Source organism: Schistocerca nitens, unplaced genomic scaffold (genome assembly GCF_023898315.1).
Source record: "Schistocerca nitens isolate TAMUIC-IGC-003100 unplaced genomic scaffold, iqSchNite1.1 HiC_scaffold_375, whole genome shotgun sequence".
Taxonomy (NCBI): domain Eukaryota; kingdom Metazoa; phylum Arthropoda; class Insecta; order Orthoptera; family Acrididae; genus Schistocerca; species Schistocerca nitens.
In genome coordinates this window covers 6,282,119-6,304,898 of record NW_026045909.1, presented here as the reverse complement: position 1 = coordinate 6,304,898, position 22,780 = coordinate 6,282,119, and the positions used below count along the sequence as shown (strand labels likewise).

The 22,780-nt window shown below is 42.7% G+C and overlaps 1 protein-coding gene across 1 annotated transcript in view; it reads right to left on the bottom strand.

The window, feature by feature from the left end:
- Positions 1–22,780, bottom strand: part of LOC126229575 (aminopeptidase N-like) — a 166,043-nt gene that overhangs the window by 84,349 nt on the left and 58,914 nt on the right. Inside the window, exons 5-6 of the mRNA XM_049942342.1 lie at positions 21,959–22,114; positions 10,889–11,191 (exon numbers count right to left, since the gene is read on the bottom strand). Coding sequence (XP_049798299.1) covers positions 10,889–11,191; positions 21,959–22,114 — 459 coding nt within the window. The remainder of the gene's footprint in view (positions 1–10,888; positions 11,192–21,958; positions 22,115–22,780) is intronic.

Genomic DNA, 22,780 nt, shown 5'->3' with positions numbered 1-22,780 from the left:
TCGCACAATCAGCTTAACAGGTCATGCATCGAAGCTGCTTACAAGAATAATATACAGAAGAATGGAAAAGAAAATTGAGAATACGCTAGGTGACGATCAGTTTGGCTTTAGGAAAAGTAAAGGGACGAGAGAGGCAATTCTGACGTTACGGCTAATAATGGAAGCAAGGCTAAAGAAAAATCAAGACAATTTCACAGGATTTGTCGACCTGGAAAAGGCGTTCGACAATATAAAATGGTGCAAGCTGTTCGAGATTCTGAAAAAAGTAGGGGTAAGCTATAGGGAGAGACGGGTCATATACAATATGTACAACAACCAAGAGGGAATAATAAGAGTGGACGATCAAGAACGAAGTGCTCGTATTAAGAAGGGTGTAAGACAAGGCTGTAGCCTTTCGCCCCTACTCTTCAATCTGTACATCGAGGAAGCAATGATGGAAATAAAAGAAAGATTCAGGAGTGGAATTAAAATACAAGGTGAAAGGATATCAATGATACGATTCGCTGATGACGTTGCTATCCTGAGCGAAAGTGAAGAAGAATTAAATGATCTGCTGAACGGAATGAACAGTGTAATGAGTACACAGTATGGTTTGAGAGTAAATCGGAGAAAGACGAAGGTAATGAGAAGTAGTAGAAATGAGAACAGCGAGAAACTTAACACCAGGATTGATGGTCACGAAGTCAATGAAGTTAAGGAATTCTGCTACCTAGGCAGTAAAATAACCAATGACGGACGGAGCAAGGAGGACATCAAAAGCAGACTCGCTATGGCAAAAAAGGCATTTCTGGCCAAGAGGAGTCTACTAATATCAAATACCGGCCTTAATTTGAGGAAGACATTTCTGAGGATGTACGTCTGGAGTACAGCATTGTATGGTAGTGAAACATGGACTGTGGGAAAACCGGAACAGAAGAGAATCGAAGCATTTGAGATGTGGTGCTATAGACGAACGTTGAAAATTAGGTGGACTGATAAGGTAAGGAATGAGGAGGTTCTACGCAGAATCGGAGAGGTAAGGAATATGTGGAAAACACTGATAAGGAGAAGGGACAGGATGATAGGACATCTGCTAAGACATGAGGGAATGACTTCCATGGTACTAGAGGGAGCTGTAGAGGGCCAAAACTGTAGAGGAAGACAGATATTGGAATACGTCAAGCAAATAATTGAGGACGTAGGTTGCAAGTACCACTCTGAGATGAAGAGGTTAGCACAGGAAAGGAATTTGTGCGGGCCGCATCAAACCAGTCAGTAGACTGATGACAAAAAAAAAAAAAAATTAATTAATTAAAAACTACATGGACAGCATTATGCTAAAAATGATAGACCAGTTATTAATAAAATGTGAGAATTGATAAAATGTGATTGAGAATAGCTAAGAAAATTATTTTACGTAGTAACAGGTTTGAAACAGAGGGAGCTTATTACGAGCTGGGAAAGGTGTTCCAGACTCATTAGTTTCCCAAACTTTTTATTGTCTACGAGAATTTCCAGCTTTGAAAAAAGTTAAGGGTAGATGTGTCTAACACATGTTCTTAATATGGCGCAGTATGCCACAAGGCCTCTAGTCCAGTGGAAGGAAGTGCAGCTTACAGCTCGGCATTATGCTGACATGCGACAACACCATCCACTTGGAAACAACATCCTTGCATGCTATTGGTTAAACAAGAGTTCACTACATAAAATAGCACAAAATCTCCTTTTTTGTGGGTGGCTAAAATGCTCGAGGTCCATGGAACTCTTATATCCCTGACGTTTCGTCCAAGGCTACGTTGGACATCTTCGGAGGTGCTCCTGGTTGTGCTGAGTCTTTCCAACTGACGAGTCGGACGTCGAAGAGCGGCATAATACCGTGGAAAGTAGGCGTGACAAGGTTTATCTCTGCTATCACGTGAAATCCAGACCACGCCCACTTTCCACTGTCTGCTTAGCTAGCACTGACAGATGTTTTAAGGTACAATGCTTTGTCGAGCTATCAATTTGAATAGCGATTTTTACCAAAATAGGAAGGGAACAGAAACCTTTATTGCGACAACCCATAGAAAAAATCACAGCGTCATCATGAGTTAATGTAAAACTGCTGGAACGCCGCTCTCAGGTTAAGATGAAGTGCGGCACAAACGTATCACGTTTTCCTCAGAATATATAATATAATTAATTCTATTTTTTACAAACGTTTGCTGTCCTTACCAAGCTCAAAAAATGCAAGGGTTCTTCTAAAGTATAAAACAATCAATGTAAATTGTAGTTTCAGATTAATGTAATACCTAAATCAATAAAATAAATATTTGCAGACTTAATGCCATGCATTAAAATAATATACACGCTATGGCACAATTTTTACAGATCACATGCTGTTGAAACAATATCAAATATATTATTGTTAGCTAAGTGATGGCCGTAACTGTTGCACTTCAGCCTAACGAAGGTAAAGTGAACAAAGCATATGCGAAGTATACGTGCAATGAAATAATACGAAACCATTATAATTAACAGTCATACAAAAGCCAATTACGTAAGAACGCTATACGATTGTGCCTCTTCCTCTACAAAGCAAAATAGTCAGCCTGCGGTTTCACGATAATTTATGTTTAACAGTAATAACGGTGAAACTAAAGAAGAAAGACCAAGAAATCTATGTTGTGTACGTCACATTTGGGAGTATTAAGATCCATGCAGTATATATCACTGCGTTGCTCGTGTCACTACTAAGTGGGAGACACGCGAAACCACACGGCTGCGAAGCGTCTGTCAACCTAACCAATTGGTCAGAAAGTGAATTGGAAGGCCAAGAGACTAAGTAAGGACTTATACACAAAGAAGCAACCAGCGATGAAGCTTAAAAAATGGCATTGCAGCTAGATGTGAATTCGGAATAAGAGTTAATAGGGCTGTTGTCTTTCAGCCACTCTGTTTACCACGTTTATCAAAGACTAGGCAATGAAGATGTATGTATAGGAAAAAGAAGTATGTTTAGGAGGCCACAAGATCAATGCGTCAGATTTTCTGATGACACTGTACTGCTTGAAGGTAGAACAATATCTTTTCAAAGAACACTATGCAGCCTTTAAGAAGCATTGCAAGAGAACAGAACTGAAATTAATACAAATTAAACTAAGATGTATAGCACATGACAAAGAAAATATGAAAGTGAAAACAACAGGTCAAGTTGAACTTATCGCACTGTAAGAGAAAGTGTCGTACCTGGAGGATATTGTTTACAGAAAGACATGTTATTTCCTCATCGGTGTTTCAGTGTAGTGACCAATTTTAGAATCACATGAAGGAACATGCACAACAAACCAGCTTAAGTATTTTCTGTTGTTTTTATAGTTGTGAGATACGAGGTTGTGTACTGTGCAGCCTTTGTAAATATTATGAGTCCTACTCATTAAATGCCGTATGATATACATATTAAAGCTATTTGGAAGATATTTATAACTATGTACGCTTCCGCAGCCAGAGTCAGTTAGCATGAAAGTTTTATGATTATGGTACCGCATCATAATGTAAAATCTAACGGTTTCCCGATGGTCGCAGTGGCTTTCTTCTGGGTCTGCTCTTGGAGTACAGAGTTTTATCGTAAGGAAAACTCTGTATATTCGTAAAACTGGCTACAAACCGTGTGGACAGTTAAGCCATACTTCGCCAGTCATGCACCATTTTGCACATCGAATTGATAGGTCTTCTACCATGGGACACATGATATTGCCAAATGAACAAAGTTCCTTTAATGACTTCTGCAATTTTCCCAATCTCGACAGTGGATATTTGTGTTAGTTACCAATGGCTTATATTTCAAAATGTTTCTATCTTGTAACTGGTTTTTGAGAATACTTCTTCCCACTTACCGATTATTGGCTTGAAGCAGAGTAAAAATGTAACACATTATTTATAAATTACAAATTGAGAAGATTTTCTCGATTGCAGTATTATTTAATTTTAATAGAATATTTGTTCCTGGATGGATGACAATGTTGTATGTTTTAACAGTTTTTCACATTTAGAAAAACCTTGCTTTTCCGGAATCGTTTTTGTAATTTCATAAAAAAATGCAGTACACATAAACTGAATGTTGTCGTTTCAGAATGGCATAAGAAAATATATTAGACTTCTATTACAGAGCCAATGTCTGAAAAGTGTTCCATTATACAACACTCTCCCCCAACAGATATTTGGGGTGCTTGCTAGCTGCTAACCAGGCTAGTGAAAAAGAAATAAGATGAAGAACTGTAATGGAGAAGTTAGCTCTCCTAAAAAAGAAGCTTTTGTGATGCAGTAAAGTTGGATTGGATTTCAGGAAAATGTTGGTCAAGTGCTTCAGGTGGGGTGCTTATCTGTGAAGGGCGGAAATTGAAGGAAAGAGAAACAGACAAGATAGAAACATTCAAGATGTGGGTTTTGTGGAGGATGGAAAAAGTAAAATAGGTAGATAATGTGAAAAGCAGTGAAGTAATGGAAATGATACAGGAACAAGGAACTTTCTTAAAACTGGTTAAGAAAAGGAAAGGAAACTGAGTGGGCCAAATACTCCAAGGAAAAGGAATTCTAAAAACACCTGGACGGAGAGAACAAAATAGGAAGGAACAACACGCATTGTTATTGCGGTGTATTATTTCAGTACTACAATTTATTATTATTATTATTATTATTATTATTCCAGTTGTATAAGACGCAAGCAGTCTCAGGATCAAATGAAGATAGGAATGGTGACAGGAACCTGTGAATGGTTAGAATAACTTATGATGATGTTAACAGTGGATATGTTACTGTTTTATTCTCAATATAAGGATATGATGGAAATGTGTTAATGGTTTCAGAATAAGATTTGAGGGGATCTGCAATCAGTTTAGCTGTGATCCAGAACTAGAAAAATTCTGCAAAAACAAAAGCAAGTACAATATTCCTTAATCAGATTTGGTAGCCGGATTGTCTACTCTACGAGGACCGATCAAAAAGATTGCGTTTGAGGGCGTTGTTACACGTACCTCTGCATCTACATCATACTCCGCAAGCCACCTAAGGTGTGTGGCGGAGGGTACTTACAGTGCTACTATCTGATCCCTCCGAATAGAGCGTGGGAAGAATGATTGTCGGTAAGCCTCTGTATTGGCTCTAATTTCTCGAATTTTCTCCTCGTGGCCAGTACGCGAGATGTATGTGGGGCTAATTAATATGTTGTTCGACTCCTCCTGTCCCGAAATTTCAATAGTAACTCTCTCAATGATGCACAACGCCTCTCTTATAACGACTGCCAGTGGATTTCGTTTAGATTCTCCGTAACGCTCTCTCGCCAGCTTAACGATTCCCTGACGAAACGCGCCGCTCTTCGTTGGATCTTCTCTAACTTCTCTGTCAGTCCTATCTGGTAGGGATCCCAGATAGATTGAACAATACTAAAGAATCGGGCGAAAAAGCGCCTAATGGGCCACTTCTTTCGTGGATGAGTTCCATTTCCTTAAGATTCTTCCGATGAATCTGAGTGTGGCGCCTGCTTTACCCACTGTTCTCTATGGACATTCCACTTAAGGTCGCTCTGGATAGTTACGCCTAGATATTTTACGGCAGACGCTGTCTCCAGCTGTTTGTCATCAATAGTGTAGCTGTACAGTAGTGGATTTCTTTTCCTATGTATGCGCATTATGTTACATTTATTTACGTGCAGGGTGAACTGCCACAGCCTGCACCATTCATCAGCTCTCTGCAGGTCGTTCTGCAAAATCTTACTTTCTTCTGGCGTTGCTACTTTGATATAGACAACTGCATCATCTGCAAATAGCCTTAAAGAGCATTTGACGCATTCTATTAGGTCATATATATATATATATATATATATATATATATATATATATATATACCTGCCACTGGATTCAAGGCCTTCTTGCAGATAGAACTCAACACGTCGCTCTAAACGGAATTAAAACCACAGATGTAAAGGTAATATCCGGAGTACCGCAGGGAAGTGGGGAAGTGGCATAGGATCCCTGCTGTTTACAATATATATATATATATATATATATATATATATATATATATATTGTAAACAGCAGGGATCCTATGCTGTTTACAATATATATATATATATATATATATATATATATATATATATATATATATATATATATTGTAAACAGCAGGGATCCTATGCCACTTCCCCACTTCCCCACCTTTACATCTGTGGTTTTAATTCCGTTTAGAGCGACGTGTTGAGTTCTATCTGCAAGAAAGCCTTGAATCCAGTGGCAGGTCTTCTCCGATACTCCGTAAGCTTGTATTTTTGGTGTCAAACGCCTTACTGAAATCAAGGAACACGGCATCAAGCTGAGCGCCGTTGTCCACTGCGCTGTGGATCTCACGGAGGCACAGAGCGAGCTGAGTTTCACAGGATCTCTGTTTGCGGAATCCACGTTGATTTTTATAGAGGAGCTGTTAATTTTCCAAAAAGGTCATAATTCTTGAGCAGAAAATATGTTCCAAATTCTACAACAGATTGAAGTCAACGATATAGGTCTATAGTTGTGTTGATCTGTCTTACAGCCTTTGTTAGAAACGGGAATGACCTGTGCCTGCTTTTTTCCAGTCGTTAGGTACCTTTCGTTGCTCAAGCGATCTCCGATAAATTACTGCTGGAAGGGGAGCAAGTTCTTTCGCATAATCTTTATAGAATCTAACAGGAATCTCATCTCGTCCTGAAGCTTTTCCGCTACTAAACGATTGTAGTACTTTTCAATTCCGCGATCGGTTATCTCAGTATCTACCATTTCGATGTTCGTACGGCGATTGAAAGGAGGGACAGTGTTACGATCTTCCACGGTCAAACAACTTCGGAAGACCGAATTCAGTATTTTGGCCTTCTCTCTATTATCTTCCCTCCCGATGCCAGTGTGGTCGCTGAGAGAATGAGTAGATGATTTTGACCCACTTACTGATTTTACATACGACCAAAATCTCTTAGAGTTTTTACTCAGGTCGGTCGACAACGTGTTACTGTCAAAGTCATCGAACGCTTCTCTCATTGCTCTCCTTAAGCTCATTTTCCCATCGTTCAGCTTTTGTTTGTCAGCTAGGTTTTTACTGCTCTTGAATCTGAGATGAAGTGCTCTTTCTTTACGTAGCGCTTTTCTAACACTGCTATTAAACCGTGGTGGATCTTTCCCTTCCCTTACACACTTACTCGGAACATACTTGTCTAGGGCATATTGAACGATGCCTTTGAATTTTTTCCATTTGTTCTCCACACTTTAGTCCTCATCACCGAATATTTGATGCTAACTGCTGAGATATCCTGAAATTTGTATCCTGTCACCCTTGCTGAGCAAATATATCTTCCTATTTTTCTTAACATTCCTTGTAGAACCCGTCGTCATAGGTGCTGTCGCATCCTTATGATCACTGACACCTTCCTCTACGTTAACAGATTCAATAAGTTCAGATTTGTTTGTTGCCTTGAGGTCTAAGACGTTACGCTCACGAGTGAGTTCTCAAACTATCTGCTCAAGGTAATTTTCGGACAAGACATAGACAACAATGCCAAACGATCCCCTGTCTCTGGCACCAGTTTTGATGGCATAACTCTCCAAATCTAGACCTGGAAAGTTGAAATCAATCCCTATTATAACGGCATGATCAGGAAAATTACTAGTGCTTTTCTGCAAGTTTTGTCTGAAGCGCTCTACAACAACAGATCCTGACCCAGGTGGTCTATAAAAGCATCCGATAACCATTTTTGACCGTTCTCTGATACTTAATTTCACGCAGATTAATTCACATTCGGAATCTGTGATAACCTCGCTAGATTTTATCGATTTTTTACTGCAATAAACACGCCGCCTCCAATGGTGACTAACCTATCCTTACGATAAACATTCCAGTCTGAACTTAGGATTTCGTTGTCATTGAAGTCTGGTTTCAACCAGCTTTCTGTTCCCAATACTATCTGTGCATTATAACCTTCAGTAGGTGATACTAATTCTGGGACCTTTCCTTAGATGCTCCTGCAGTTTATTAAAATCATATTAATCTTCTCTATCTCTGATCTGCGAGGACCAAGATTCTCCGAGGTCGCTGTGGCTGATTTAACATGCAAATCGTCTTTGATCCCAAGGGTGGGGTAATCTAAAAAAGCCCCATGTGCACGCCACACGTACTCCGCTACTCTAGTAGCCGCTTTCTGCGTGTAGTGCACGCCTGCCCTATTAATGGGAACCCTACAATTCCGCACCCAATACCGGAGGTCGAGATATTCCCATCCGATTCTGTCGCAGAGTCTACTGCGTATGTGCGACGTAGCGCGATTCCAATGAGGGTATGTAAGCACCGACATCTAGGCAAGGCATTAGTGTGGCATTCGCGTCTCTCCAACGAGGTGCGGTAAATGTAGAAACTTGAACTACGAAGACGTTATTGCTTGATGCGTCCAAACATCTCCAGCGTGCTGTTAGTCTTTTCCTGGCTGCCGATGGGCAAACAACCGTAGACATCCATCGGAGAATCAAGAATGTCGAAAACCCCCGTTATGGAATGGTGTGCCAAGTCCCGTGCTGGTCACGATTCGACACAAGACGGCGGTCGATCTGTGAGGCTAGCACCACAGTGCCTCGTAACGCAGAAGTTACGCCCACTCAAGTGGGAGACACTCGAGGATCCGCCCTGTAGTCCTGCTCTCTCCCCATGCCATTATCATGCCTTCTGTCCCTTAAGAAATCCCTGGAATGGCCATTCATGCCTGTAGGACGAGGATGTGCAGCAGGTGGCTACGGACTTCTTCGCGCAGCTGGACGCAGTCTTTTACCAAACGGGAATCCTCAGCCTGGTGCGTCGGTAAGATGACTGTCCCAATGCTCACGGCTACATTGCGTGGTAGGCGTAGCAGTTACGGACTGTAGGGCCTTCGAATGGAAACTTTTTGATAGCCCCTTGAAAGGGTCCTGTAGCCACCTTTCATTAGTCCGGTAGCCCATTTTCACTAGCGTTTCTCTTTCTTTTCCTTGTTTATCTTTTCTCATAACTCTCACAGTGGTGTGATTGAATGAATGTGGTTGTGTGTCACGCCGCTAGACGGTGGCGTAGTCTGCTGCAGAAAGTCTGCGATAGTGATACAGATTCAGCAGCAATTGTACAGAATAGCCAACTCTCGTAGTGGTCAAGTAGGCAAAGAGGTTTGCGCTACTTATGAGAAATCCATCTGCGTTAGGTTGGTGGCGGAAATGGAATCTTTGGGTTTTCCGGGCCACGCGGAGCGTGGAGGAGGCTGGAGATGGAAAAGGGAGGCAGTCTGCCGCCGGTACGGGAAACGTCCACAGCTGTGCTCCAGTCGAAGAAGGGTAAGTTAGACTGACCGCGTGGCGCGTTGTTACTTGGCGAGGGGAGAGCTGTTAGCTTTTGGTCTCGCTTTTCAACTCTGAAAGATTGCTTTGCCTTGACGCAGCAAGGAATGCAAAACGTTGGCAGATTTTTCTTTTAGTAAATTTCTATAGCAGACTTGGATCCACCGGAAGAGCGCCACACAAAGGTATCGATAAGAAGTGAGCACTCGCTTCTGTATGAATGTCTGTTTGCCTTCAGCTATGCCTGTATAAGCTTTAATTTTTCTAAATATTATTAATAGCTTTTCCTTCTCGTAAATTTTTTTTGCTTCATGTATCTTTCGTCCGTGGGGAGCCGACCACATGGTTGAACATTAAAGTTTGTTGGGCTACCGTTATCACTAACTGTCCGGTCTCATGTTTGTTTTAAAGAATGCTAACTGTTCATGATTGTGTGATGTGATATTGTTGCAACTTGGCCGCGATCCCTAGAAATTGCGTCTCCACAAACCACGTGGGCAGGCGGGTGTCCTACGAAACGTGTACCGTTTCACGAGCTATTGCGATCAGTTATCAGTCAGGCAATAGCAGTTGTATGAATGATTCACACCAATGATTTTAGGTGTAGATTATAACGGTATATGTATTGATGCTATTCTTTAATGTTTTAGGAATTAATGTTATCAGGAATTGTGTACATGCCTCACATCCATATCTTAGGAATAAATGATTTTATACACAATTTTCTCTTGAATTCCGAGGTTACGTTTTTGCACCTAAGCCACTCACCTCGTAGCTTTCCTGCTAGCACATCCAACGCGTTTCCTTACGCACAGGTCCAGTGATTAGTTCCCCCTTTTATTTTAAAACGATTGCTTTAGATTAAGTCTTATTTTGAGGTGTGTTGCTGGGAGCTGATCTTATGTACAGTGTTCATGCATTTGCTATTTTATTTTAAATGGTGGATTCTCGTGAACAATGCACGGGAAATACCATTAATTACATCGCATCCCCTATGAGCGATACCACGACGTATGCATTTTTATGAGTTTTTAATTTGTGATCAAATTAATTTATTTTCCGACTCGGCCAAACCTTTGATTAATTGTATGGTTAGTGTCGGTGGCGACCCTAATCTTAACGTAATAACCCGTAGAAACACGTTAGTTACACGCTTATGTGTATTTCAAACTGGCTGCAAGTGCCGCAGCCAATGAATGTTTTTAAAGCTGGTAAATGTTATTGGAATGAATTACTTCCTTAGGTTGGATAGCGTAATAAAACCTTCACTGCATGAATTACTTTTTCACATTAATCGTTATAAGTCTACTTGCAGTCTGATATTGGGAAGTGCAAGAACATATGTATTAAAGTGCACATGATGAGCACCACTTCTCCTTGCTTCCCTCTATAAATCTCTGGGATTTGGAAGTAAGACAGGATTTGCTCCTAGTCTTCCACGTTTGCCTAAATTAGATCTACAGCTGTACTCCTGTGCATGTGATCAGCTCCTCGCTATCCATTCCTCCCTCTTTCTGGAGTTCTGGTATACGAGTGTGGGGCACAGTAGCCGTACTCACGTGTAGGTGATGAGCCCCCAGTTCTCCATGCCCCCCTCTATGAAGCTGGGAATGGCCACATGGTCCAGCTTAGTCAGTGTGTAGGGCACGCCCACCAGCTGCTCCATCGCAGAGACGGTACTGGGGGTGATGATGCTGGAGTAGACGGCCTGGGGCAGCGTGCTGTCCACCGTCCAAATGGTCGTGGCCGGGTCGGAGGGCGACACCACGCTGGACGTGTTCAGCACGATCCAGGCCAGCAGGTAGGCGCTCATTGGGGGCGTCTCCTCGAACTGGAACGTGCGGAAGCCATCCTCGTCTGGGCTGGAACGAGAGAGCAGTGTAAGTTAATGTCAAGATCTACAGAACTTCGTGCCATCAGCTTCTATACCGCCAACAATTTGAAAGAAACATAAACATATGGAAATTTCACAATATCGAGAATCTGCAAAATAATGAACCCACATAGACACATAATAAATTCAGAAAATAATTCTAGACGAAATAGTACCTTAAACAAAAAATTAAAAAAAAAACAGAACGAAATAGACTTTGGAAATACACACCCATCGTGACATTAGTTAATACAACTTCTGATAGTATTGCAAATCTTATGAACGGCCTCCTCTTCCATGCAGAATCAAGAAGGGCCTTATAAATTCGAATATCTTCATGAAGGAGTAGACTTGGTGTACTTGCTGGGAGGAGCACCCTTAGTTTCTCAAGCTGTAGAGGTACAGTGTGACAATTAGTGAACTGAAACTTCCTGTCAGATTAAAACTATATGCCGAACTGGGGAACTTTGCTTTTCGCAGGCAAGTACTCTCCAACTGAGCTATCCAAGCAGGACCCACGACCCGCCCTCACAGCTTGAATTCTGCCAGTACCTCGTCTCCTACCTTCCAAACTTTACAGAAGCTCTCCTGCGAATCTTGCAGAACTAGCACTCCTGGAAGAAAGGATATTGCGGGACATGGCTTAGCCACAGGCTGGGGGATGTTTACAGAATGAGATTTTCACTCATCAGCGGGTGTGCGCAGATATGAAACTTCCTGGCAGATTAAAACTGTGTGCCGGACCGAGACTCGAACTAGGGAGCGTTGCCTTTCGCGGGTAAGTGCTCTACCAACTGAGTTACCCAAGCGCGACTCACGAGCCGCCCTCACAGCTTCAATTCTGCGAGTACCTCGTCTCCTGCCTTCCAAACTACCAGGCTGTGGCTAAGCCATACCTCTGCAATATCCTTCCTTCCAGGAGTGTTAGTTCTGCAAGATTATCAGAAGAGCTTCTCTGAAGTTTGGAAGGTAGGAGACGAGGTACTAGCAGAATTCAAGCTGTGAGGGCGGGTCGTGAGTCGTGCTTGGGTAGCTCAGTTGGCAGAGCACTTGCCCGCGAAAGGCAAATGTCCCCAGTTCGAGTACCGGTCCGGCACACAGTTTTAATCTGCCAGGAAGTTTCATACCAGCGAACACACCACTGTAGAGTGAAAATCTCATTCTGGAATTAGTGAACTATTTGAAAACAGAAACTTCATTCAATATGTACACTACAGATATTAGGATTTACGTTATGACATGTTCGATATACAGGGTGTTTCAAAAATGACCTGTATATTTGAAGCGGCAATAAAAACTAAACGAGCAGCGACAGAAATACACCGTTTGTTGCAATATGCTTGGGACAACAGTACATTTTCAGGCAGACAAACTTTCGAAATTACAGTAGTTACAATTTTCAACAACAGATGGGAAACTCTATAGTACGATATTTTCCACATATCCACCATGCGTAGCAATAATATGGCGTAGTCTCTGAATGAAATTACCCGAAACCTTTGACAACGTGTCTGGCGGAATGGCTTCACATGCAGATGAGATGTACTGCTTCAGCTGTTCAATTGTTTCTGGATTCTGGCGGTACAACCGGTCTTTCAAGTGTCCCCACAGAAAGAAGTCACAGGGGTTCATGTCTGGCGAATAGGGAGGCCAATCCACGCCGCCGCCTGTATGTTTCGGATAGCCCAAAGCAATCACACGATCATCGAAATATTCATTCAGGAAATTAAAGACGTCGGCCGTGCGATGTGGCCGGGCACCATCTTGTATAAACCACGAGGTGTTCGCAGTGTCGTCTAAGGCGGTTTGTACCGCCACAAATTCACGAAGAATGTCCAGATAGCGTGATGCAGAAATCGTTTCTGATCTGGAAAATGGGCCAATGATTCCTTTGGAAGAAATGGCGGCCCAGACCAGTACTTTTTGAAGATGCAGGGACGATGGGACTGCAACATGGGGCTTTTCGGTTCCCCATATGCGCCAGTTCTGTTTATTGACGAAGCCGTCCAGGTAAAAATAAGCTTCGTCAGTAAACCAAATGCTGCCCACATGCATATCGCCGTCATCAATCCTGTGGACTATATCGTTAGCGAATGTCTCTAGTGCAGCAATGGTAGCGGCGCTGAGGGGTTGCCGCGTTTGAATTTTGTATGGATAGAGGTGTAAACTCTGGCGCATGAGACGATACGTGGACGTTGGCGTCATTTGGACCGCAGCTGCAACACGGCGAACGGAAACCCGAGGCCGCTGTTGGATCACCTGCTGCACTAGCTGCACGTTGCCCTCTGTGGTTGCTGTACGCGGTCGCCCTACCTTTCCAGCACGTTCATCCGTCACGTTCCCAGTCCGTTGAAATTTTTCAAACAGATCCTTTATTGTATCGCTTTTCGGTCCTTTGGTTACATTAAACCTCCGTTGAAAACTTCGTCTTGTTGCAACAACACTGTGTTCTAGGCGGTGGAATTCCAACACCAGAAAAATCCTCTGCTCTAAGGAATAAACCATGTTGTCTACAGCACACTTGCACGTTGTGAACAGCACACGCTTACAGCAGAAAGACGACGTACAGAATGGCGCACCCACAGACTGCGTTGTCTTCTATATCTTTCACATCACTTGCAGCGCCATCTGTTGTTGAAAATTGTAACTACTGTAATTTCGAAAGTTTGTCCGCCTGAAAATGTACTGTTGTCCCAAGCATATTGCAACAAACGGTGTATTTCTATCGCTGCTCGTTTAGTTTTTATTGCCGTTTCAAATATACTGGTCATTTTTGAAACACCCTGTACCTGCAGTCATTGGTAATGATGTGGCGTAGACGAACAGCGAAATTCTGCATGAGCCGCTGAAGTGTCGATGACCTCTTAAATGGCTGTTTTCAGCTCTGCAACGAGTTGGGGTTATTGGTGTACACCTTGTCTTTAACATAGCTTCACAAAAAGGAATCGCGTGTTTTCAGATCCGGAGAATATGGCGGCCAATCGGGGGCCATGTCAGTGGACTCTGGGTACCACACAGCCAGAATGCGATCACTAATGTGCTGCTCCAGGACATCAAACACTCCCCTGATTCGATGGGTCGAGCTTCGTCTTGCATGAACCACATGTTGTCGTAAGCAGGGTCATGTTGGATAATGGGGATGAAATCATGCTTCAAAAATTTCACGTACCCCTTCGGCAGTCACCGTGCCACCAAGGAATATAGCACCAACTATTCCATGACTGGACATTGCACAACACACAGTAACCCGTTGAGGGTGAAGAGACTTCTCGATAGCGAACTGCGGATTCTCAGTCCCCAAATGCGCCAATTTTGATTATTGACAAACCCATTCAAATGAAAGTGGGCTTCGTCGCTAAACCAAACCATGATGCGCATATTAATTCCCATCATGTGCAGCGGCCAACCGTCCAGTGTGAACTTCCTAATGCAAACCGTGCAGGACGTACGACGATCTTGCCATTTTCGAAACAACTGCATAAAAACAGAAAATGATTGACGTCTCCTACTTTTCTTTCTGGAATGCGTAGGAATAATGGTTGATACACATTCTTACCAGAAAATTGGAATATATATTGTTTCTTATTAGCGATTTTCTTGTATAGCCCAGCATTGATCTCTCCATGGCTCTCTGTGCTGTCCTAAGTTTCCCTTTTGTAAATGAGTTCAGTGTCCATGTCTCGCAGCCATACGTCATCACAGGAAGAATGCATTGATCAAATACTGCTTTCTTCAAATTTACTGGCATTTTTGATCTGAACACTTTTGAATTCTTCCAAAATGCTTGCCAGCCAAGCTTGATGCGTCGATAGATTTCTGGCCTTATGTCTCCCTTCCTATTTATAATCTGGCCAAGGTAGACATCCGGTCTGTGACGAAGGTTAATGACATCTTAGAGACAGTAGGTTCCTTGAAATGGCAGTGGGCTGGCCACGTCGCAAGAAGAAAAGACAACAGATGGACGAAGCTAGTACTGGAGTGGAGTCCGAGGGAGCACCGGAGGCCTAGAGGAAGACCACCAGACAGATGGGACAAAGACATCAAGAAGATCGCTGGTAACACCTGGCAGAGAACTGCCCAAGACCGTCCCACTTGGAGAAGACTGCTGAAAGCCTACCTGAATCCACGACTCGAAGAGGCCACATCATTTAATGATTGAATTGGCTGATGATGATGATGATTAGCGACTTCAATACCTGCCTTTAAATTTGACTTAGAGGAAAGATGAAAACATTATATATAAATATTTTCTGAATGATAAGTGTTGAAAATTAATGTCTGAATACATTCAGATCAATTTATAAGGAAATTTACGTAAGAGCACACCGCTCCGGTTCAATAAATCAATGATGTTCATGCTGTGTGTTTCACAATCACATACATCAACAGAAGAAACTCTCTACTACATTTCATTGTCTTACTCTTAAATGTTCTACACATGAACTACATCACTCTGTTATTGTTATTAGTATTACTACTACTATTTTTATTATGCACTGCTATAAGAACAACAGTGAAGGATAGTTCCAAAATGATGCTTCTCAAGATGGAAAGGTTGTGATTTCTCTGCCACTTTGGTGCAAGTCATCGGTTCCCGTTGAAGACATAATTTTGAACATATGACTGCGTTAGAGAACAGTACGGAGAATTTTTTACTTGGATCAGAAACAGTGTTCCTGCTATTACTGTTCATCTCCGGATTGGGATCCGACGATAAATAAGAGGTCTGTATAGGAAAGAAGGCTACAGTTGTTTCTGTAAGCACAGAAACAGAAACATAGTCGAAAAGCTGTATCTACAATAGAAAAATGTAATCGAAGAGATTAATGTTAAAAAAAAGTCTTACTGGGTAAGTGTTCGTCACCATCTCCAGCCAGTCATCTGAAGGTCGCTGCAAAAGAGCATGTCTGTGATCAACAACTGAAATACAAATGATTCTACGACCTTCGTTACAATCTACAGGTAAGATACTGGCGCACATCTGCTAGTGCGTGTGTGTATGGTGGGATGATAACGCCTTCTTACATTACGGCAGTTTGTTGATTTCAGATTAAATGGTCACCCATTATTACGACTTAGTTCCCGCTAAGGGAAGCCATTTTCTGAAGTGATGGTGTCATATGTAAAATTTTTTGAGTTTTATGAAGTTCGGTTGTTGAGAAAAATTTTACATAGGTTGATAAGACAACCATGTAAGTTTGACGTATCAGATACATCCTTCCACGCTAGTACGATGTCGTTATTTTGGCTTGGCCGTCATTTGTCAAGACTAGTCAATATGAAAATAGTAACTACTATTCATAAAATGTGTCAGATCCCATCTACCCCCTACTGCCATACTACTGAAACCGAGTTCCCTGCAGTTCTTGACAACTGTCCCTACGAACTGGATGTAATGACATTATATAAGAGCTGACCTGGAGACTAGTCCACTTATAAATGGATGATTCTTACGAAGACCGCTTGCAATAGTGACCGAAATGTTGGACTAGGTAACAAAATGGAAAGTACCGACTCAAAGGTCTTACAGCTGATGAGATGATTAATATCATAATCAGTACCAGTGGTGTCAAAAGCTATTTAAATCACTAATAATCAAGAATGCCGCACAGCCCTATGGAGATCTTGTTGAACTGCACAGAGAATTTGATTGCCAAATTTTGTACATACCACAAAAGTCTCTGATCGCAAATATTTGTTTATTCAGTTACCGATTTCAGTCATTATGATCATCTTCAGATTGATCTACTTCAAGAAGATAGCAAAATAAGTGAATAAAACACATGGCCATACATGGCATCGTCACATAGAATAAAATCAAAGTGTTCAAATGTTTGTGAAATCGTATGGCACTTAACTGCTAAGGTCATCAGTCCCTAAGCTTACACACTACTTAACCTAAATTATCCTAAGGACAAACACACACACACCCATGCCCGAGGGAGGACTGGAACCTCCGCCGGGACCAGGATAAAATCAAGATAAAATAGTAACTATTCATTACCCGTAATGGCTAGACGTTGCTGGAGTGTTCGTTTTGTACTATACGTCATGTTACTCTATGTGACGATCCCATTTATGGCTATATATTTAATTTACTGTTAGCTTCATGAAGACAGATCAGTCTGAAGATGATCGTAAGGATTGAACCAACAACTGAATAAAGAAATATTCGTGACCAGAGACTGTTGTGGTATTTACGGAATTTCGTAACATTGGATTCCTGTCACCTTTATAGTGACTACATCAGCCCTCATCAATTTGGGAGTGAATTGGCTCTGGTATCGACCTTAGTTGACCGTAGATTTCTTGAGCAGAGGTATGTTCCCCCTGATTGGCAAATGTACAGAAGTACTGTCATATTACAGTGACATCCGTTTCTACAGAACATATTGTGAATTTATGTGGCCTACGAGTAGCAGTAACAGTTTCAATCATCATGTCGAAAAAAAAAAAATCGAGCTACAACCATCAAACGAGGTATTAATCCTTTTCTACACCCCTCAATTCAACTAATTTGCTGATTTTCCCACCAAATGATGACTCGACGTAGTCCCTGGTTGTTGAAGTCTCTGTTTGGCTGTTCAGGAGACGTGCCGCCTTGAACATCGCCTTGTAGGCATTCTGATGATCAAACGAACCTTTTATGGTTCCAGAGACCTTTTGAAGCCTCAAACCTGTGATGTATATATGCGAACTGAGGTGACGAATAAAAATTTGTACCTTGGCCGGGATTCTAACCCAGGTCTCCCATTCACGGGGCAGATGCGCTAACAGCTTCGCTACCCTGGCACAGTGGTTTTGCATAACTTCACGGACTACCCTAGCACTTCTCCCTCCTCAGTCCAAATTTTCAGAAGCACGGGACAAGGGTTCGAACCTGGTCTCGATAAAAATTTTATTCCTCGCTACAGTGTGTATATATGTATATCATAGATGTTTGAGATTTGAAAAGGTCTCTGGGACAAAATAAGTTTCATTTAATGAAAGCACCTACACCTTGGTTTCAGGGAGAATTCACCGCTTTGCTCGAAGCTGATGTGCTTTACCAGTAAAGCTGCAGAGCCTCTACAGTGCTGTTCAAGTTTAAGGGGAGTACCAAGTGGGCTGAAGCACGAATGGCAATTTGGATTGAGTATGGAGGCATGATAGGGTATTCCGTGCAGTTGCACAAAGCCACTGTGCCGTAGTGGTTAGTGCATCTGTCTAGTGAGCGGGAGACACGGGTGGGAATCCCGGCTTTCATACAAATTCCCATTCGTCTCTTCCGTCTGCATACATACATCATTCTGGAAATGACTGCCACGTAATGGTTCACTTGACCGAGGAAAGAGGAAATAGTCACGCTTTTCAATTAATCTTCATAGAACTTTGCTGTCTCTGACAGAATTAGCATGTCATCGACAAACCTCATAAGTTATTATTACTTTTTGTTGAACTTTAACTCACTCTACAAATTTTTCCTTCGCTTTCTTGAAGATTGAATAAGATGTGGAATAGACTTTCATCTGCCGTCTTCGTTCCTTCGACCCTTACAACGTATGTCATCCCTGCTAAACTGATAATTTCACTACGTGGCTTCAACATTCTTTATTTCTTTAAAACCATAAATTATATGAATTTACGAGGGTTGTCCAGAAAGTAAGTACCGATCGGTTGCGAAATGTAAACCACTGGGAAAATCCGCTAAAGTTTTGCACGCATGTGTTGGGCAGTGTCTCTAGTATGCCCGTCGATCCTGTCGCGTCGCTCTTTTCAGTTTCGAGCGAAAAGTGAGCACGTAAAGATGCGTAGGGAATAACGTCTCCCTCTAACAAGGGAACCTCCCCATCGCACCCCCCTCAGATTTAGTTATAAGTTGGCACAGTGGATAGGCTTTGAAAAACTGAACACAGATGAATCGAGAAAACAGCAAGAAGTTGTGTGGAACTATGAAAAAAATAAGCAAAATATACAAACTGAGTAGTCCATGCGCAAGGTAGGCAACATCAAGGTCAAGCGGAGTCGAGGAGCGCCGTAGTCGCGTGGTTAGCGAGAGTGGCTACGGAGCGAGAGGTCCTAGGTTCAAGTCTTCCCTCGAGTAAAAAGTTTAATTTTTTTTTCAGTTGATGTGACAAACTCTTATGTTTTCATCACTTTTTTGGGAGTGATTATCATATCCACAAGAAAACCTAAATCGGGCAAGGTAGAAGAATCTTTTTACCCATTCGCCAAGTGTACAAGTTAGGTGGGTCGACAACATATTCCTGTCATGTGACGCACATGCCGTCACCAGTGTCGTATAGAATATATCAGACGTGTTTTCCTGTGGAGGAATAGGTTGACCTATGACCTTGTGATCAAATGTTTTCGGTTCCCATTGGAGAGCCACGTCCTTTCGTCTACTAATCGCACGGTTTTGAGGTGCGGTCGCAAAACACAGACACTAAACTTATTACAGTGAACAGGGACGTCAATGAACGAACGGACAGATCATAACTTTGCGAAAATAAAGAAAGTAAAATTTTCGGTCGAGGAAAGACTTGAACCAAGGACCTCTCGTTCCGCAGTTACTCACGCTAACCACGGGACCACGGCGCTTCTGAGTTCATGTTGTCCATGTTATTGCGTATCTTGCACATGGACTACTCAGTTTGTATGTTTTACTAATTTTTTTCATAGTTCCACACAACTTCTTCCTGTTTTCTCGATAGATCTGTTTTCAGTTTTTCAAGGCCTTTCCATTTTGCCAACTTATAACTTAGTCTGAGGGTGGTTCGATGGGGAGGTTCCCTTGTAAGTACGAGGGCCCGGTTAGAGATTTCGCCTGCGTCATGCAGCCCACATAACACAACTGTCGAGCAGTTCCTTCTTCATGCCAATTCTCGGCCGTACATTGCAGGGGCAATGAAGACGCTCCTGAAGTGTTTCCAACGAGAAGTGATTGATCACCCACAATACAGTCCGTAACTGGCTTCCCCTGAGTCTCATTTCTGCTGGCAAGAACCGCTGGCTTTGAAGACAAAAATTTTCCACAGACAACGAGCTGCAGACCAGTGCAGATAACTGGCCGAAAGCACAGGCGGCTGCTTTCTATGACGAGGATATTGGAAAGTTGTTACAACACTACGACAACACTCGAAGTTGGAACGGCGAATATGTAGAGAAGTAGGTGGAAGGTGTACCTAACTGTTGCAAATAAAACGTTTATGGTTTTCACTGTGGTTTCCATTTCGCGACCGATCGGAACTTACTTTCTGGACAACCTCGTAGGTTTCCATCATAGGCTTCTGCGGCCGGTGTCTTGATGATTAAAATTCTTCCGAGAGTTGTTCCGCGTCATTGTATAAAATTCTTTAATTATAAGATTTAAATCAACGTTTCGACCGTACTGCAACAGCCTTCCTCAGGGCAATACTGATTTTGGTGGAGAAAAGATGACTCTATTCATTGTACACTCATGCTCATAAATTAAGGATAATGCTGATACATAGCGAAACAACGCTCTGGTGGGCGGATGGGGGGTTTAAATCACCTCGGGGTATGACCGTGCGGTGCATCTGATCTGCGGTCTTCGCATGGTGCCGCTGGCAGCAGTCCACATACGCAGAGGTGTTTTGGTCCATGTCAGGACAAAGTGCAGCGAGTAAGTGTGCAGACGTTTTCAGACGTGCTAATGCTGACTGTGTGTTGAAAATGGCTCAAAGAATACATATTGATGACGTTATGAGGGGTAGAATACTAGGACGACTGAATGCTGGTCAAAGACAGCAGGTCATTGCATGGGCCCTCCGTGTGCCACAAAGTGTGATCTCAAGATTATGGCAATGATTCCAGCAGACAGGAAGCGTTTCCAGGCGCTACATTACGGGACGTCGACAGTGTACAACACCACGAGAAGACCGATATCTCACCGTCAGTGCCCGTAGATGGCCGCGGAGTACTGCAGGTAGCCTTGCTCGGGACCTAAACCCCATCGAGCACGTCTGAGATGCTCTCGGTCGACGTATCGCTGCACGTCTTCAAACCCCTACGACCCTTCAGGAGCTCCGACAGGCACTGGTGCAAGAATGGGAGGCTAAACCCCAGCAGCTGCTCGACCACCTGATCCAGAGCATGCCAACCCGTTGTGCGGCCTGTGTACGTGTGCATGGTGATCATATCCCATATTCATGTCGGGGCACATGCGCAGGAAACAGTGGCGTTTTGTAGCACATGTGTTTCGGGACGGTTTTCCCAACTTATTACCAATGCCGTGGACCTACAGATCTGTGTCGTGTGTGTTCCCTATGTGCTTATGGTGTTAGCGCCAGTTTTGTGTAGTGCCACGTTGTGTAGCACCACATTCTGCAATTTATGAGCATGAATGTAGATGAACGGTTTCAGCACGCCATAGCCCACTATATTATAGGGCCAATAAAATTTCAAAAATATGACGGACTAGCCTACTATATTTTACGACCAACAAAGTTTCAAAAATACAACGTATTGACACCGTTCGTCTAAAGTAGACATCTTTTCTCCACCAAAACGAGGCTAGCCCTGGGGAAGGTTGCTGCAATACGGTCGAAACGTTCGTTTTAAGTTTGTAATTAAAGTTTTTTTATATAGTGACAGGGCACAACAAACAGAAGACTTTTAATCATCATAGGTTTCCATCCTTCTGCAAGAAATTGTCAGTGAGATAGGCCAAGTCCGGAAGTAAAGTATCAATTCTGGGGATTTCTAAAGCTTTATGTGAAGGGTATACAAGTGGCAACGTCATAGATGGGCCTACCTGTCGTCGATGCTGGAGGCTGGAGTGTTGGAGAGCACGGTGTAGCCGTCTGGCGCGCGCACGCTCAGGGTGTAGAAGGTCTTCACAGCCGGCTCGTCGTAGCAGGGCAGCGCGGACCTCGCGAAGTTGGGCTCAAACTGCGTCGCGTATATCGCCCTGCCGACAGCACGGCGGAGTCACACACTGGAAGCTACATCCGTCATCACTTTTTTGTGCCGAACCACACAACAAAAATGGGTCAAATGTACTGAAGAAGACATTTGGGAGACTGGACGATGCTTGGAAGGTTGGGACTCCAGAATGAATTTTCACTCTGTAGCGGAGTGAGCGCCGATGTGTAACTTCATGGCAGATTAAAACTGTGTACCGCACTGGGACTCGGATATGGGACCTTTGCTTTTGAAGGGATTGTGCCCTACTGACTGAGCTATTCATGCACAACACAGTATTAGACCTCACAGTTTCACTTCTGCCACTGCTCTTCACAAAAGAAGGAGAAATGTTATAGGTTCGAGTCACAATCCGGCACATAGCTTTAATATACCAGGTAGCTTCACTTCAAAGATGACTGTATTTTTTAGAAGGAAGCTTCACCAACGTCGATTCGATAGGCAGTAGTTTTTTATGAAACAAAACAAACATGCATTGATCATTGGAGACTTAGTACCATAGGAAATATTTAATTCCAACTATTGGTTCCTTATTCCCAGGTACACCGTCTGTATATTTTGATCTCTCTTTAGAGTAGCCCGACCATTTCTATCGTTCCAGCAAACGTGTAGAACGATTACGACCTCAGTTGACACATCGCATAAAAATGTC